Source organism: Acanthaster planci, linkage group LG05 (genome assembly GCF_054643075.1).
Source record: "Acanthaster planci isolate LZ-2023a linkage group LG05, COTS_SCS, whole genome shotgun sequence".
Classification (NCBI taxonomy): Eukaryota; Metazoa; Echinodermata; class Asteroidea; order Valvatida; family Acanthasteridae; genus Acanthaster; species Acanthaster planci.
In genome coordinates, this window is record NC_141781.1 from 7,201,678 (window position 1) to 7,220,459 (window position 18,782).

General features: G+C 42.3%; 1 protein-coding gene across 4 annotated transcripts in view; it reads right to left on the minus strand.

Annotated features, from left to right (window-relative positions):
* The window catches only part of LOC110987401 (uncharacterized), a 73,800-nt gene that overhangs the window by 31,420 nt on the left and 23,598 nt on the right, over positions 1-18,782 (minus strand). For all 4 annotated transcript variants that reach the window (XM_022250118.2, XM_022250124.2, XM_022250134.2 and 1 more), the window contains 2 exons: positions 2,219-7,779; positions 882-1,187 (listed from right to left, as the gene is read on the minus strand). In XM_022250118.2, the coding sequence (XP_022105810.2) occupies positions 882-1,187; positions 2,219-7,779 (5,867 nt within the window). The remainder of the gene's footprint in view (positions 1-881; positions 1,188-2,218; positions 7,780-18,782) is intronic.

Here is an 18,782-nt window from a genome sequence, read left to right on the forward strand (position 1 = left end):
ATCACGAAGATTTTCTTTCCAAGCTGAGAAAGACATTACCGGGCCACTGTTACATATTCATAGGACTTGATGCTGCTAGAAAGTAAAATGAATGTTCGGGTCCCTAGAGTGGCAACTTTCGGACGATTTAGATAAATCCAAAGTGATGTTGCCGAAGAAGAGAGGTATTTTATAATCTGACATCTAGATAATCACGCAGAATGTTTTTATCTAGACTATTTGTAGTTTTTATTTCAAAGTGTAAATTTGGTAAAAAAAATTTGCCTGTTGAAGTAATCATACATTTTAAAATTCTTTTTACAGTTATGTAAATTGAAAGTTTTGTTAGAAAAATATTAAAAAAACTTATGGTGGTAAGCCCGCAGCCTACATGGAATTTCTGCATACTTTTTTTGTCATTCTTATTTTTACACTTGTCAGCTATAACAAAAGTGGACGGTTCCCCTGTACACATACCCACAGTCTTCTGCTTTCAACATTCAGACATTCTTTAATCACTCAACCGTCAACGAAACAGTGCTGGTGTGTCTTATTAACACGTACAGAGGTAAATCGGATGTTGTCACTTGTTCACTGCTACCAATGTGTGAAGGTAGACGTGCACATTATCACTATCCCATCCTATCGGTAGCGTTAACCATAACCCTCCTCAATCCTTCACCTGTTGGAGGACTGAGGAGTGTTAGTGTTAAAGAAGGTTAGTGAGACAAATTCTCGACCCACCCTTATTTTCGGGACAATATATTAGGAAACACAAATATTTTGGTCGTTCACCTAATTTTTTTAACCTTTTTTTGAAATGTAATCGGAAACACAACTAGTTTTGGGCTTGGCCTAACACTGCCACGGAGTAGTGGAGCACTGTTTAGATTAATACTCACGGATCTATCTTGAAGGTGCTGGAGTAGATGCCTGCTTTCCAGTAGCTCTTCTTGGGGAATGGCCTCTTCTTGCCCTGTTGTCGAGCACAGCCTCTACTGGACGAGACTGTCATGGGAGACTTGGGCCCGCCTAGGGACACTGTGGTTCTGCAGATCGACACCTGGGGTTTGACCTTCTTCATCTTGGAGGCAGAGGAAGGCTGGGGGCTGGTGGCCATTTTGTCTGGGGATTTGCTGTTCAGAGTCGAGGGAGGCATGCAGGGGGTTGGGAATGGAGCTGTGCTCGTGGAGGGCTGTGACGGTAAACTGTGGAATCGCAAGAACATTTTCATGTACAAGATACATACATGTACATGTATCAACTACTGCATATACATGTACAGCTATATAGAGTATAACACAGTATCTCAAGTTGTCTTCATCCGGGGTTTGGATGTTGAGTTAGAGAATTGTGATGCTGTGGAGTTACAGGGAAGAGGAAATGTGATTTTGGGGCACCAACGGACACAACTCTCTTCTCCATTTGTTGCTTATTTTCAATACGATTATATGCACATTCTTCAGTACTGCAAATATGCATCATTTTGTGTGACATGGAAAGTGCACCTGCCATCACGGACGCATCTGACATAAAGGGGTCCTTGTAGTGACACTCTTACTTAGTTGAACTGCATTTGTGAGTATTAGCTGAACAAGTTCATGCTTGTTTCGAGTACAAGCTGGCCTTTGAACTGCACAAACTCTTGTGTGGGCATTAATTCTGGACACTGTAAATATTCATAAATATCTGGGACAGTTTTTCTATTCTATTGGTTGAAACGCATCATGTGGCCGTGTATTAACATTTCATAATGCCCGCCGAGACGTGATAATGCCCGCTGCGTAAATCATGCTCTGGCACATGGATATGAGACAGTTTGATCGAGTCTGATTGGTCAGGAGTCTGTGCACTCGCAATGCACCATGTGCGCCAATTTCATTTAAAAAAGATTCTATTGGACAACTTTCAAAAGGAATGTACCATAAAATGAACGGGGGCGTTCAGAAGGTGAAATCTTTTAGAACAAAATTGTTGGAAATCTATCACTTGTTGACTTCTTTTGACTCTCTGAATTAAAAAGGTATTTATGTATGGGAATAACTATGTGCTTGACCGGTCTTAAACTACACATAACGTTTAAGACCAGCTCGGGAGACTGAACGCTGATAATGCCCGAGCCACAATTAGTCGCGTCCATTCTCCTCAGCCGGTCTTAAATGCATGCTTAAGACTGGTCAAGCACATATTTATTACCTTACTCAAAGTCCTACTGTAGCTATGTGTACAAGGCACTCACCTGATGAGTGAATTATCTGCACAAGTAACAAGAGGCTCCTTCATGAGTTTGCGCTTCTTGAGTGGCTTGGAGGATTCATCCACAGCTGCTGTGTCCAGCGTTCTCTTTAGGACAATCTTTGGCACTTTGCTCATTTGCAGTTTCTTCTTCTGCACCTTCAAAGTTTTCGTCTTGGTGGGATTTTTGGCCACTGTGAATGTCTCCAATTCCAGTGTCTTCGAGTTAATTTCCACAGCACCATCCATAGGTGGGGTATTACTGTTCAACAGCATCCTATCTTGAAGCCTCTCTGTGTTGGTTGAATCAGAGTCTGGGGCACTGTTCTCTTGTTTAGATGCTGTGTCTGATATTGACTGGGTTTGACATGTTTGCGCAGTGCTACCTAGGCTATTTACACTGAGACCCTGTTGAGGAATCACTGAAGGGTTGTCCGTGGTACCTGCGAGGACCAAATCCAGGCATATCTCAACCTTACAGCTCCTCTTGGATGCAGATGTTCCTGCGGATGCATCTCTGGCTTCTTCTACCACTGCTTTGGTCTTGTAGCTTCTCTTCCTTCCTGCTGTTTTGGGTTGCTTGGCCTCACCCCTCTGCTGCTTACTGGTTTGCTTCTTGTTGGTCTTACCTGCTGTCTGCATACCAACTGTGTCTCTACTGTCAGCTACTATTGATTTGGGAGACTGAGAATGACCACTGCCAGTGGCACTACCAGTTCCCTGCGATCCTTCATGTGCCTGTGCTGGGTCGCTGCTAGTTTTCAACCTATCAAAGATGTTATCTGCTAATGCTCCGACCGCACTGACAGGGCCTGGTTCTGGCTTGTGGGACTCTTTCTCGGCTCTACTACCAGGGCCTTTGGAGAGTTTTGGGGAAGCACCCTTTTTGCCTTTGGTGGTCTTTGGTTCACCTCTTCCATCCCCAGATGAACCTGTCTGGATGGAGGCTTTGACAGAATCTACCAGTTTGTCCATGCTAAGTATTCTATCAGACTCCACTACAAGCATATCATTTGTACACGGTCCAACACTTTCGGTACAACATTCACTTCCCTGAATGCACCCACTGGTAGCATCCACCCTAGTCTTGTCTAGTTTTGGTTTCTTCGTTCTTTTCTTCTGCAGCACTGACTCATTCCCTGCTTTGATCTTCTTCTTAGTCTCTTCAGCCAATGGAGAAGCCAGGACCTTTGATCCTTCGGACAGTGTGCAATTTGTGGGTGCTGTGGGAAGTTGCTTTCCTTGTTCTGCCGGCATTTCAGGTGGGTGGCATGTATTTGTGACTTCTTCTTTCTGCTCTAGGATATTATTGTTCTCAACATCTGCAGCAATAGTGCACTCGGCAGATGCATTCCCAACTTTGTTGCTTTGACCGGACTCGCTCATGTCCCCTTCTTTCTGCTGCTGGTTAGCCAAAAGTGCCTCATCTTCAGCCTTCTTTTTCAACACTTCCAGCTTCCTCTTTATGTATGCTTTGGATTTGGACGAAGTGAACCTGGCGGTTCTCTTCTTCCTCCGCCTCTTGACAGGTGACTTTGCATTAGCGGGAACTGCGTCAGATGGTACAGTGGCTTCGGGTAATGAAGACATGCCAAGTTCTGGCTGTGATTTGTGGGGCACAGTGGCCTTCTGGGCAATTTCAGTAACTGCAGATGTTTCTTCCACTTTTAAATTCAGTGAATGTTTACTGAGTCTACTTTCTCCATTTTCCACAGTGTCACAGTCACTGGCGATGCTGGCAGAGTCTGCTATGTAATGAACAGTTCCATCATCCAGGACAGATGAACCACGTTCAGCACTTGGTGTTGGTTGACCACTGCCATCATGTTGATTTGTTGCAATGGAGAGTTGCTGCTCATCCAGTCCACTGTGCAATACATTTTCCTCTTTAGAATCAATACCAGAAGATGGTTTAGTACCACTGGATTTAGCAGCTTTAGTCCTCTTTGACCTTACATTTTTAGATGAAACTTTCCCTGGTGTCCTCCTGTTTGAAGACTGCTCAGTTTCTACCACAGTTGCTGTCTGTTCCCTTTGGTCTGCATCTTCCTGTTTCCTATCATTTGTGACGATTGGTTCAGTTCTCTTATTCCCAAAGGCTGGTGTACATGAAGGAAAGTTCACCTTTGTGCTGAATGAGACCACGTCACTCACTGCAGGATCAAAATCATGAGGGCTAGAATCAGTTTCTTGGCATTCATTGACATCAAGTCTGGATGGTCTGGAGGCAACCTGGGAAGTATTGCATGACACGGTTTCTTGGCTGCCTGAGTTACTTAAGTACTGCTCCCTCTGGTCTTGTCTGTTTTTCTCCTCCCCAACAAAACACTCCCTCTTCTTCTTCTCCTCTTTTTCCTTCCTCTTCTTCTTGCCTGATTTGTGCTTGTTTGTTTTGGAGTGGGGATTACTGAGAACTGTAGCCAGGTAAGATGGTCTTAGGTAACTGCTGTAGTTTGGATTCAACTTGGCAATGGCCGACAGGTGATTCTTAGGTTCTAACTCCTTGTCAGTGGCTTTCGGCATTACCATTGTGATATCATTTATATCTTCCAGATTTTCCAGCTGCAGTGCCCGTAACTCCATGATGACGGCGTCCAACTCAAACACAAAAGCAGGGCTCATTCTGCCGGGCTGTCTCATGAAGCGGTACTTCTTCCGTCTCTTCCTATGTGGACCAAAATGCCAGTTCATCAACTTGCGGTGCTTGTCTTTCTTGCCATAGCTGTAAAGACCATGAGCTGAGGTAGCCAGGGGATGAGTTTCCAGGAGCTCGCTTGACATGTCCGATTCGGTGACAGAAGGTACCGATCGACGCCTGTGCTTGTCCAACACATGCTGATCTGGATTGCTGTTGTTGTCAGTCCCGATGCCACTGTCGCTGAACATTGTTTCCTCACTCATGCAAGTGGTGGCACTCTGAGGTGAGGGTGTCTGCTCCTTATGCTGCTTCTCCTTGGAGCCCTCCATTATCTCTGGACGTATGGGATCAACGTTCAGTGGTCTTTTCTTGGCAGCTTCGTGCAGCGCCTTTACGGGTTCGGCAAAGACGTGTGGCATTTTGGTGGGTGTTCCAAGACACGAGGAGCTGATGGGTGAGACTGGTGCTGATGCCTCTTTGTTGGGACTGCAGGTCTTGCTGGATTTGGAGCTGTCAATCTTTGGAGATCTCTGGAGCTGCTTGCCCTGATGGAGCATGATAGTCTCCTCATCATCATCCTCTTCAATGCCATTTTCAAGGAGCCATTCGCTCATAAGCCTTGCCACACCAGAGCCTGATTTCTTGCCCTTGCCCTTACTTGGAGGACAGGGGGGTGAGGACAAGGGTGACGCAATGGGTTCCTCATCTGGAATGAGGATGTGTAGAGGAGACGTGCTACCCAGTGGTAGTCTAGCCGGTGGTGGATGCAGTCTTTCGGGAATACACTCCTTTAACTTTTCTTTCGTTTTGTGCTTTTTAACCCTTTTGCCTTTCTTCTCTTTTTTACCAATTTTACAAGTCTTTGATCTCTTGTGCAGTTTAGTAGCCACTTGGAGCAGTCCGTCGGTATGCACAATGGTAGAACTCAGTACTTTAGATTTGCAACTCTTGAATTTCCCTGACTTGGACTTCTTGGTAGACTTCTTTGTCTTGGAAACTTTCTTAGGTGTTTTGGTGGCAATTTCCAAGACTGGGGGGATACTGTTTTCCGAGTGGGTATTCAGGGGGAGTTGTGAAGCGACCGGTAGGGGACTCATACACAGGTCCAGCTTTTTCTTGGACTTTGCCTTGGAAGTCTTCTCTCTGATGGCTTTCTCTTTTGGCACTGCTGCAGTGGATTTCATCTTTGGTTTGGATTTGGTTGGTTTGGGCGACAGACAAGATTTGCCGGTGGCAGGGTGGGTCTTGGAAGATGGAGAAGTAATGGCGAGGGAACTCAACTTGGGGTCATTGTCCTTCTCTTTGCTTTTGCTCTTAACCTTCTTTGGTTTCTTAACTGCATGATCAGCTGCAACCATCACATTCACTTTGGACAGGTCCACTGAAATGGGCAGACTTTTGCTCTTTTTCTTACTACCTTTGCCTTTAGCCTTTGCACCCGATTCCAAAACATCTAATGACTGCTTGCTTTTTCGTGTTTTAGTTGGTTTCACCACAGCTTCGCTACCCTTCGATTTTGACTTAATGCTTCTCTTGGGAATTTCTGAGATCCCTTTTTCCTTTCCAATTCCTGTTTTACTCTGTATTGTAGTAACTTTGGAATTTCTGCTCCCAGCTGGTTTTGTTGGTTTATCTGGACCAACATGAGACAGGTCTTTAACACTTGTGGAGAGTTTGGCTTTCTGGACAGACAATTTAGTTTTGTTTGGGCTACTGAGATTTTGTTCTTTAGCAGGTTTTTTGCAACACGCAGTGTTCCTTTTGTCCACTTCAGCCATTGGTCCATCTGCAGTTCTAGATTTAGGAGACTTAGTGCTGGTCTTTGCAACACTTGGTGATTTAGAGCAACTGTTTACTGCGATCACTGGGCTCGGTTTGGAGGGGGTAGCTTTGGACTTTGCCTTCTTGGACTTTTGGCAAGCTTTTACGGCTTTTGGTTGTGACTTTGGTGAGGTGGTTTGCTTAGCTTTTGGGCTGTAACCCGAATGGACAGTGTACTGGGATTCAGACACAACCACGGCCAATGAAATGGCTTTGCTGTCCACCTCCTGTTCATCACCGGTAAGATTTGACAAGTCTGATTCCTTCTCCATGACAGCGTCAGCTCCAAAATTGTGCGAGTAGGAGCGGTATCCAAAATCCAGTGTCTCATTTGGAGGATTTGAAGAGTCCAACGCTGTGTCTTGACCATCCTCCATTTCCATAACTTCTACTACCATCTGTATTCCAGTCGGAGGAACATGAATATCGGGCTGCTGGGCTATTTCACTGGTTGGCAATTCCATGGCTATTGCATTTTCCGAAGTTCTTCCAGCCATGAGCAATGACTGATCACATTCCTGAGTTCTGTTGACGTTTTCATTCTCCATGCCTGACGCTTCCGACTTGGGCGCAAAACGGCAGTGCAGTCTGTCCTCTGGCTCGAGGTCCACGTCTGCCACACTCAATTCAAAACCCTGCTCGGACACGAACGACGGTGTCAGTGAGTCCACGTCCAAAGCCTGGGCTATTCCCTGAGCAACTGTCGAGTCAGCAAAAGCCTGAAGCAACTCTTCCTCCTCCTGCTTCTGCAGGTACTCTGCAGTGGCTACATCACTGGCTGACTGGCTGCCAATACTCACGCAAGGGTTGACATAGCCATCAGCAGCTCCCTCAACCCTGTTGTTGTTCCCCTCATGTCCCATCGGGCCCACCTGGCCAAAGTTCATCGGTTCGCACATTGAGCTTCCGCTGTTTGCCGGCAGGAAAGCGCCAGAGTCGGCGTGATTGGTCAGCGCCATGAGCGACTCCATGGTTGGGTTTCCGGTGGTCACCTTGGTTGACTTGCTGGTGCTGAGGACAGGAGGTGTTGGTGGTGGGTTGGGCTCTGTTGCTCCTGAATGGCTAGACTTGGCTCCAAACTCAGAGCTGCATTTCTCAGTGTTATCCTGCAAATGGAAAAAAAAAATTATAAGAAACACTACCTGAGTGTTTCACTAGGAAAGTTACCAGTTCTCCTGAACATCGTTCTGAAACATCTTGATTTAATATTAGAGCGGACTTGATCTGACAATCATGAGTCATACTCATGTTTACACAAATGTTATTCCAGAAATACATGTACTACATGTACTAGTCCCTGTCACATATAAAATGTTCTTCAAACATCAAGCAGAACACTGTCAATTCTGAATCATCTTGCGTAAACAACACACTCCCTCAAGGCCCCAAGAACTAATGCCGGTCGTGGCAAAATACTACCACAACATGCACAAGAAAACTGCAGTTTGGAAGCATCCAGAGAAAGTAACAAATGTACACTTCGGTCATTCTATAAATTACATGTAGGGGTCCAATTTTTTCCGTGTTTTGTAAGTTTAAAACACATTTTCTAATTTCCAAGAGTGATGAATGTACATGCACATACATCAACACCCACATGAACAAGCACATGATCACCGTGTACATGTACATGGACACACATGCTCAGTGAACAATTTGCACAATATCTGGAAACTGTCCTCTAAATACATGTACATACACGCAATACAATGTCTTCCTTTTTCCTGCACTGTCATGCCATTCTGGTTTGGAATTCACAAAGTCACTGCGATAATGTACATGTACAGTAGTGCACAGCACATGAGCACATTCAAACGAGATGTTTGAGAGGAAATCCATCAAATACTGTATGATGTAATCGCACACTGTAGCATACATGTACATGTACATGTACTGTAATGATGTTTGTACATGTATGTACAATTCTATTTGGATTTCCATTTCTCAGGGGAAAACATCAGTATTTCAGTGGCAACATAACAGATGTTTCACAAACATCAGGCTATTACACAGAAAAGACACCACGGCATAATGTACATTATATACAGGACACATGCATACCGTACATGTACATGCACATGTCCTGAACTCACAATATGAGCCTAATATGGTCAAACACACACGCAGTCTCTCTATGTGCGTAAATTTCCCCCCAGCCGGCATTCCGCCGAGAGTTTTACAGCATCTTTCCAGCATCATCAATAAGTAAATGAAACGAGTACATTATTGATGTGGACAGATCCAATGCATTTCCCCCAGGCAATCAAGACGCTGCCCAGACAGGGCACAATAATACCCAAATACGCCACGCTCCAACACTTGCCAAGCGTTATATTTAATCATCGGGGCTGCAGCTATTACAGAAGGGAATCAGGAGCTGACCCACATTAATCGTGTTTGGAGCCGCGCCGTTGTATTCAAATTTTTCAGATATCCAGCTTTTCCAGACCTACATGTAGATCCTGTAAAAATGTGTAGATGTGTAAGTGTACAATTGTGTGTGTGCCAATGTGGCTGAAAACTGAACGAATTTGATGATGAGAGCGAATTTCATTAGGTAATAACAGAATTTCAAATAATGGGTAATAAATCACTAAGTACATAAATTTACGTGTAAATCAAACATCATCAGCCTAAATGTTAATGCACCTTGATATTTTGCAAGAAAATCATTTCTTTTCCTTGAATGATTTTTCTTCTTGTAAAATAAAGATATTACATGTACATCCATATATCCTTCATTTTGAAGAGCCAATCATGCCGTTTCACGGGATCATCTGAAAAATACCTAGATATCCTGTCCCCCTTTTCAGTGTTAAAACCAAAGTTGTTAACGCTGTCATGGTACCAGTGGCAGCATAAAGGTGCACGACACAGAGTATGGACTGAGCATGTAGTCGGTATCAATGGAGGTTAAAAACCGGTGTACATGTATGTGTGTCTATACTAACTGCAATGTGTCTTTATCACGCATGCATAAACATTATGCATAGTACCGATACTATACATGCGTGTACTCTATACAATGTAATATTCTCAAATTCAATACCAGATAATTTGTCTCAAAAAGGCTAAATGTACTGTACTTGACCAGACAAGCCAATTGTGAATGCCAGAATGCAGACCACACACACTGATCAACATGTACAGTAAAAGACTCCAAATCCAAGTTCATTATGAATGACTCACTGCTCAGAATTAAGGTGTCTACTCAAAGAACATAATACACATATACAGTATGTCTACATTTTGTTGTCTTCGGCAGTTTGTGCATCCAGCAACATGTACAACAAATCTGAGATTTGCTTTGAAGGAAAAACAACAAATAAATATGCACAGATATCAGCACATGTACATGTACATTATAAAGAAGTACATTTCATACCGTTATTTGTGTTGGTGGCTGTAAGCACATCTGAAAATGGGCTTACTAGTCACTGATGCTTGTCTTAAATATCCATGTAATCTCTAATGAGGCCATTCACTTGTAATTAAGTATACAAGTACCTCAGGCTCAGGGGTGAGATTAATCAATAATAAAAATAGCTGAAAACAGCTGAAAAGAGGCATAAACAAGCTGAACTGTGACATTCTCGTACATGTATACTTTGGAACACAGCCCGTGAAGAAAAAAAAATTGAAATCCCAAACCCCAAAAAAGCTGAAATCAGCTAAAAAGCTAAAAAATCTCACCCCCGTACCTGTACGACACACAGTCTTCATGTAGCAAAGCAAAGATTTCACATTATCTAGAGAACCGGAAATGCCTCGTCTACACATGCACAGCTAAAACTCAATAAATTATCATCATTCGATACACCGCACTATTTGTTTTTGACAACATTCTAGACAAAAGACCTCAGACTACAAAGTCAAGGTTGTCTGTAGAGTACACATAGGCAGCGCAGATGGTGGTATATGCATGTATATCGGTTTATCCCGTGTTGAGTAGGCTAGCTTAAGCAAGTCAAGCCTATAGCCTGCAAAATGAGGAGGGAGGACGTCAGCCACAACTCCTTTCTGTCCCTGCCAGTGTTTGATTGATGACTAATGAGGGTAAATTCAACCCCAAGTTTATTCACACGTCGCGGGGTCGCAGGCTGGCTGGACATAAAATGTTAAAGCTACTGTAATTACCAGAGAGTGATGTGAGTGCAACACTTGACTGAGTGTCACATATGCTCACAGAAGAAAATTACCTTTCTCCCCCCCCCAAAAAAAAACCCAGCAAAACCACTGTTAACATGCATGCACTTCCCAAATTGTAAAGCTCCACACTGCAGGATTAATTTTCTCGACAGCTGTTTAATTTACTGTAAAAAACTTCTGATTTCTCCCTAAAAAGACGCTCTTCAGCCGACTTTTTTCAAACCCATTATCAAATTGTTTGTTCTGACAGTGCTTAGGGTGCCATGATGTTATGGTGCATCAAGAAACTACTGCAACTTCAATGTAAACTTTGAAAATGAGAAAATGACAAAAGAACCCCCCCCCCAAAAAAAACCCAATCAATTACTGTAGGACAAAATCCATTTCGGAGCACACAGAAGAATAAACACTGGGTTATACATGTACAATGTACCTTACAATGTAACATGTACAATGACAACGTAACATGTCCTGTACAGTGTACCAATACCGGGAGACAGCTGAGACCACCACACCGGTACATACCGGGTACCAGTACGTATGTGAGTGTGAATGCCCAAAATACAGGTACTTGTATCATGTACATGCCTGTACAAGTACATCTGGTCATCAAATTTAACAGCACTTGAATGCTTACTGATACAGAAATTTTGGTAAACAGCACGGGTACCAGTACACTGTACATGTAGTTCTGTGTACATGTACATCCAGTGCCCATGACATATCCATTACATTTTTCACATAAATAATGTTCGGGTGTGTTTGTTCAATTCAGTGAATATCTCCCAGCAATAGGTACATGTACATTGTACAGGTGCTTGTGTGTAAACCACAATCAAGTACAGTAATCCACAATGCATCCATGTAATACATGTACACGCATGCATGTCCATGTCTCTGATCTGAAACTGCCCCTGTGAGCAACACGATGTACATGTACTGTACATGTAAATGTACATGTAAGAGGTTCACTGGCTGTAGTCTAAGGTGAATGTTGAATCGAATGTGCAAATTTGAGCGTCTCTGCGCATTAAGTGTTCAAGTGTACATGTTGATGGTACATGTTAAAATACATGTATGATTTACCACACACACACACTGGTAGGACAATTTTACAGTGTCCAATGCTGTCCAAACAAAGCCACAATCTTCTTGAAGGGCAACCCTCCTCACAAACAATTTTCACAGTCATGAACAAAGCCAACACAGGGGCAACAATGGCCAGACACTGCCAAGTAATTTATGGCACGCTCGGCACCCGGCAACTTGCTCACGCAAGGGATTGACCCCGATATTGCCACTCGCACCGAAGCAGTCAAATGCGTATCTTATCAAATGGGGCCCCTGCTCCCTGGCACATTTCCGGATTCATTTGTGTGGGCTCGGGCAAGCGTGAACCGACATGTGACAGTAGTAATTGCTAATAATATCCAACCGACCCACCCCAACTGCAGGTGCACCGTCAGTGCTGCTTAAAATTTATTCCCACAAGCCCCTCCTGCCCAATTTCTTAGCGACGCCAAAAACACACACACACACAAAAAGAAAATCTCTGCATTTTGGATTCACTCTTGGGTAAACAGTAAAAAATTTAGTCTAGCAAGTACCGGTACGTGTACATGTATTTTGCAGAGTCAATTTGCACACGTGAATGAACAAAAGAATACAAACTACATGTATGATGTGATATGACACATGTACATATAGGTGCATTAAATATAATTTCAACACCTGACATACATGCACATTACATATGCTCATAACGTATATGTACATGTACATATACATGTATATTGCTGAAAATGATATGCAAGGCAGGTTCATGTTTTTATAGTAGCCTATAATGTAACGTACAGGCACGCAGTAATTTATGGCATTTAAATTCTGTGGATAAAGCTCAAGACACAATCTTGGTAACCTCTCGAGATGTACACCTATAGTGTAGTAAAAATTTGTTTCCGTCAATATCTTTTCTTGTTTGAAAACCACATTACACTTTAGTAAAATGTAATTGGAAAGACACTCAAGAAGTCTACTGGTACTGTACATGTACATGGGCAGAAAAATATCACATGTAGAGTAGGCCTATTTGTTCAAGTTCAACTGTGTAAATACCACACATTTCGTGAGCTCTCCATGTGTCATTTATTATAGCCAGGATACATGGCATTTGCACAGGAAACAAAAATTAACCGTTCTACTGTTATTATATAAATCTATATACATGTATCCCTAGTAATGGAGGAGGTACCGTAAAAACAAGTACACACACTCCCGTACTGTAGTTGTGGGGACATATACTCGACATTTTGTTTATTTTGTGTGGACCGAAATCATTGTGGGGAGTCAGAAATGTCCCAACAACTTGGTTCAAATTTCTCTAACAAAAGAACTTGTCCCCTGAACGCAGTGAATGCCTACTCAATGTAATACTTACCGGTACATGTAGATGTACAAAGACAGCGTGCAAATTTAAACAATAAGAAATTGGTGTGAACTGCGTTAAGACTAGAGTAGTCGGAGCATCCCAACAAGCCATCTGTCCAGGGTCATTTCTTTGTTGAGTTGTACAATGTATGTATGTATTGATTTCATCAGCATTATGCCCAGCCAGGCATGGGCACTGCTTGTTGCCCCATTAGGCAGTGTCAACTCCTGGCAAAATCAATGCAGTCATTTGGTGTGAACCACCACTCCATTGTGCCCATTCAATCGTATTGATAGTATGCTAAGTGGGCACCCCAAATTTTCTTGCATGCACACGTATTTATACCCAGGCACAATACTATAAATATCGCGGTCAGTGAGCCTCATGTCCAAGTCAAGGTCTGTGTTTGAATTCTTGTACTGGTTTTGTGGTTTTTTAGATCAGAGAATTCTGCCCAGGGCCAAGATTTAGAGAAGGGGTGTCCACCATTGCTGTCAACTGGATACCAGTTGTGAAGGTTATTACAAAAAATCTGTTTACATACCCCTGTGGTTCAAATAAGTAATCGTTTAAATTCATCTGATGCATGTATGCGTTAGCTGTTCATGGATCAACAGTTACTATTGTACATGTGCTCGCCACTACACCAAGTGACGGCATGGTACACCTCGGCCGGCACAACATTTTTAAGAGGTAAAAAAAAATTTTGAAGTAAACTTTTTTTGAAATTTTCAGCCAACAAAAATGGAGAAGAACTGACCGCAGGTACATGTAAATGATTGTTGTCATACGTTTCACGGATGTGGCGAGAAAATAGCTCATCTTTTTTTCCACACATTTTTGTCTTTAGACAAGTGCACAAAACCAAAACCAGATTAACGTAATCCTGTAGTCCATACGCACTCACACACCCCACAAAATACACGCAGCTGCATTTTTCATAGGTACACATTCCTGTTATTGCACACATTGTGCAGGATAATATTACAACTTGACCTATGAACAACTAATGAACAATACTTCAGGAAATCATTCAACTTGAACCTTGTACAACAGCACCAGGATTAGTCTGAAGATCTGATGACTACTCACATGAGCATGAATGCAAATTCAAGTTTAATTTCTGCCGCTGCTCCTGCTTGAATTTGATTAAGTCGGTAACTTGATACTGACAATTTCAGTAGGTGGCTTGTGCCTACATGTACATTACCGGTATCTACATGTACATGTATGCATTGACCATACATGTGCAGCGTATATATACTGGTACATGTACTGGTACATGACACGTGTGAAAACAAAATCTATTTTGGGTACGGATCTCAACCTCAAGTTTCCAAACCCACTTCCTGAAACTCCAGTTTTTATCTTAATCTCACCATGTTTTTTATGTTCTCTACAACTTCCATCAGTGTTGCTTTAGTTTCATCTACAAAAACAACTGCAAACATGCACCGTACAGTACATGTACAACCCTGGTCTTTTCTGTGCCTTTTCAAAATTTGATATTTGCTAAGTATCGTTACGACAAGTATGAGACAATGCAATTTTCAAGAAGTTCACTTCATTACATACCCGGTACCTGATGTAAAGTTGACCTCCCTCCCCCTTGTAAGTCGTCTTCTGTGTTGTAAGAGTCTTGGGAATTCCGTTCAGATTTTCAGGGATGCTGTAGATATATGTCCCATAGCCTTGGGTATACATGTAAATGGTTTATGTATCAAATGGGAGGGGGGGCCCTTTGTCACATATCGTACTGGGAATCTACACTCTACGCACAATTTCTGTTCAGTTCATCAGTGGAAACCTGGCGTCTGCTTTCGATGCGCATCTTGTGAAAAAAGTAAGTTCACTGCACTTATTGGTACCACTGGTACTTTTAGCGATGGATTACTGATGTCTGACAGTAACATATATGTATATGTTACACGGCCATTTGGATGATTAAATCTGCACTCTGGAGTGGGTACCACAAAGATGGGAATTGCGTGCATGTCAGCTCATATTTGACAGAGACACACAAGCATACAGGTGCATGTCCACGCATCTGCCCAAGCCAAAAGCACTGCTCTCCAAACTTGTCATTCAACATACACGAACAAGTTGACTGCATGGCAGGCAAAATGGAAAAAAAATCTTTGAAAAAGCATTTCTAGGAAGCTGAGTCAGTCAATAATAAGGATCAGAGCTTTCCTGCAACATGTGCTGTAGGTGGAACAAATGCACTGGGTAAACCACCAAGTGCACACACAAGGACAAACGATGCTATTCAAAAAAACACAGAAGCAAATCCCAAGAAAATTTATGGCCCCCCATAAAATACAGGATTCATCATCCCTATTGCCACTGTCAGTACATATACAGGTCTGAAATTGAAAAATCAAGGATGATAAATTTTACCAGCATTTTCCACTGGTCTTACCAATACTAGTACATTGGTAACCAAATAACATGTTTATGTATACCGTACACAAGAGTAAATCTTTTAAACATTTTCTGAACATTTCATGATAAGTTTTTCTAGATGAATATGCTTTATGTCCTGCAAACAAAAGTAAACACTTTCACTTTCATCAGGCAGAAATTTGTTCCCGCATAACAGGTGCATACATGTACATGTGCATGTGCCATATGTGCACACATGTATACTACATACATGCATGATATATATACACGGACAGTAAGTGCAGTCTTTTATTTACTTCCTAATTCAGGATGTGGCAAAAACTATCAGTGACCTGTGCGTCTTTCCAGACAGGACTGGGATCAATACCGGGCAGGTTTACTAAGTACACAGGGTGCGTCGTCGGTTGTTTGGGCACGCACACATTGCACATGTCTTGTCTGACCTTCTGACCTCGGTGCATTCTGGGTAACGGCGTCGTACGGTACCTACTGTGTGTACACAGTCACGCAACGTATGCAATGTGACAGCTTCAATTGTTCAATTTCCGCCCTATGATGTGTCCTTTATAATGGATACATGAAAACCACTCGGAGGATCATTGAACCAACCTGTTGAAAAACATGCACATAAATGACATGTTCCTTACTGCATACTTACTGGGGAAGCACTTACAGATTAGGAATGGGCTCTTTACATGTAGTATTTACCGGAGCTGATAAATGAAATGAAAAAAAATAGGGGGGGTGTACTCTGCAGGTGCATTAATTTTTAAGGAGTGCTTGTTTAAGTTACATTAATTTCTGCATTTTTTTCATTATACAGTACATGTACAACACGTACCCCACAAACAAATTTTTTTCACACGTACTGCTTTCAGAGCCATTTGTAGAATTTGCTGATGGGGGATGAAGCCCTGCACAAGTTTTAAAACATTGTGTAAATAAAAAAAATATGAAGAATCAATACCAAAACAAGAAAGGCTTTAAAACCTGACTCAGGGATGCACAGATCCCATACACCATATGTACTCGTATATACCAGTATATCGACCCATTTCTTTTCCACCATTCCCAATCAATCAACGATACCCAAAACTGGCAAAATCATTTAAACCCATCCCAAATTTGTTTCGTGTTATTTCATGGCATACGTATGTTACCGTATCCTTTTTTTGCAAAATCCTTAGAACATTACCATTATCAAAATCCCTGCTACACGGGCCATGATGTTAAGGCTGTGTCCGAAACGGGCTTCCAGAGCTACGGCTAGGTCTATTGTCTGCGCGTCTCCACGAATCTCCAACGGAGCAAATACCTAGACCTAGCTCCAGACAAGAGATTCGGATGCAGCCTAAATTTTATTTCCGACCGAATTCCTACCACACTCCATATTTCATCTATACCTATACTTACATGTAGCAGACTACCGGTAGTCTACAGTGGCTGTACTGTACCTGGCTAAAGCATGGTCCATAATGGACAGTAGTTAAAAGAAAGATCCGGGTGCACAAGTACATATATGGAAGTGCAGACTGAGGTTGAGGTATTGGTATTTTGCACGTTCATTTTGGCATTCCATCCATTCAGAGCTCCGTTTAGCGGTATGTGTTACGTGTTCGGTTCTTTACAATGAAGGTACTGCATGGTACATACAAATCAGCTGAAGTGAAATTTTTGAGACAATCTCATCACTTTTTTAAAGGAAAAAGCAATGTTTTGTATTTTACAGGATTCCTAACTGAAACTGATGATAGTCTGGTACCAGTACATACAAGCACATGTACCGGTATGTAATATGTACATGTATGTACTGTAAATTTGTGCACATGTACTGTACATTTCACACCTGGCAACGGTGAAATAAAAGAAAAAAATCTCTTCTTAATTTTCCTGTAATTCGAAAAACTACATGTGTTTGAATTCACGACGCTTGACTCACAGGAACACTGTTCATGTATGCACATTCACACTGAAGGTAGACAAAAGTACATGTACATGTACAAAACAAACAAACAACGCCTCACATGTAAGATGTAAGCTCCTACTGGAAGAAAAGTTCAAAACAGAAAAGCACCTTGAAGATGCACATAAAAGTTGAATAATACTGGAAGCTGTCGGTCATGCAGTGTAATAACCGGGTACATGTACCGGTACATGTAGGTATGCATGTACATAATATTCCGGTATATACATGTACGCAGTATATGAGTAATTTCATTCGTAACTTGCTTACCAACTTTAACAGCATTTTTCTTTCATTTATGCATGCTGGTGGTATAAAATGTACACATCCTAAAATGACCGGTTTAATTGAACACTGAAATGCCGACAAGACAAAATTGCATCTCTGTCATGACAGTCCCAGAGGAGAGGGAGTACATGTACATGTATAAGGGGGGCCAAGGTACTACCGGTAAGAGGTATCACTGTCGCATTATGCATGCAGGACAGCACAGGTGAAAATCACACCTCGGTCACGGCCCGATGGAGTGAGCATGGAGCACTGTACATGTACATGTAGGTGACGGTGCACAGAGAGAGAGAGACAGCTAGGGTGGAATGGCGCGGTAAGATTGTCTCAGGGAGATGCCGCTGCTGCAAATGACAGTGTACATGGAAGGAGAGAGAGACAGAGATAGAGTGCGAGCAGTGAAGATTCTTCAGAAATATGACTCATCCCTTGAGATGGAAGCCAATGTTATTTCTCTTAGTCGTGTCTACAGTAGTGGTACCACGTCAGCACTCATCAACCACGGGGTTCATGTCACCCACCAGGCAACTGGATTCATTCAGTCCAATTGACTTTTCAAAAGCACAGGTCATGTGGACTTAAAACCTTATCTGCTATCAACTCTTAATTTTAACATGCATAGTGCTACAACACAATTAGTACATGTACATACATGTACACTGTACATGTACATGTATATAGGTACATGTACATGGTGTACATGTTTACCAAATGCACATCAGTAGATCACAGTCTTTCCAAAAACATTTGGGCTTTAAAATTTATTTCATTGTTGATTATTAATAATTTTAATGTTTGTTTGGAAAACAGTCCCCAGCAAGAATTCCCACAAAACTGCACATGTACATACATGCACAGTTGTGACTGAACACATT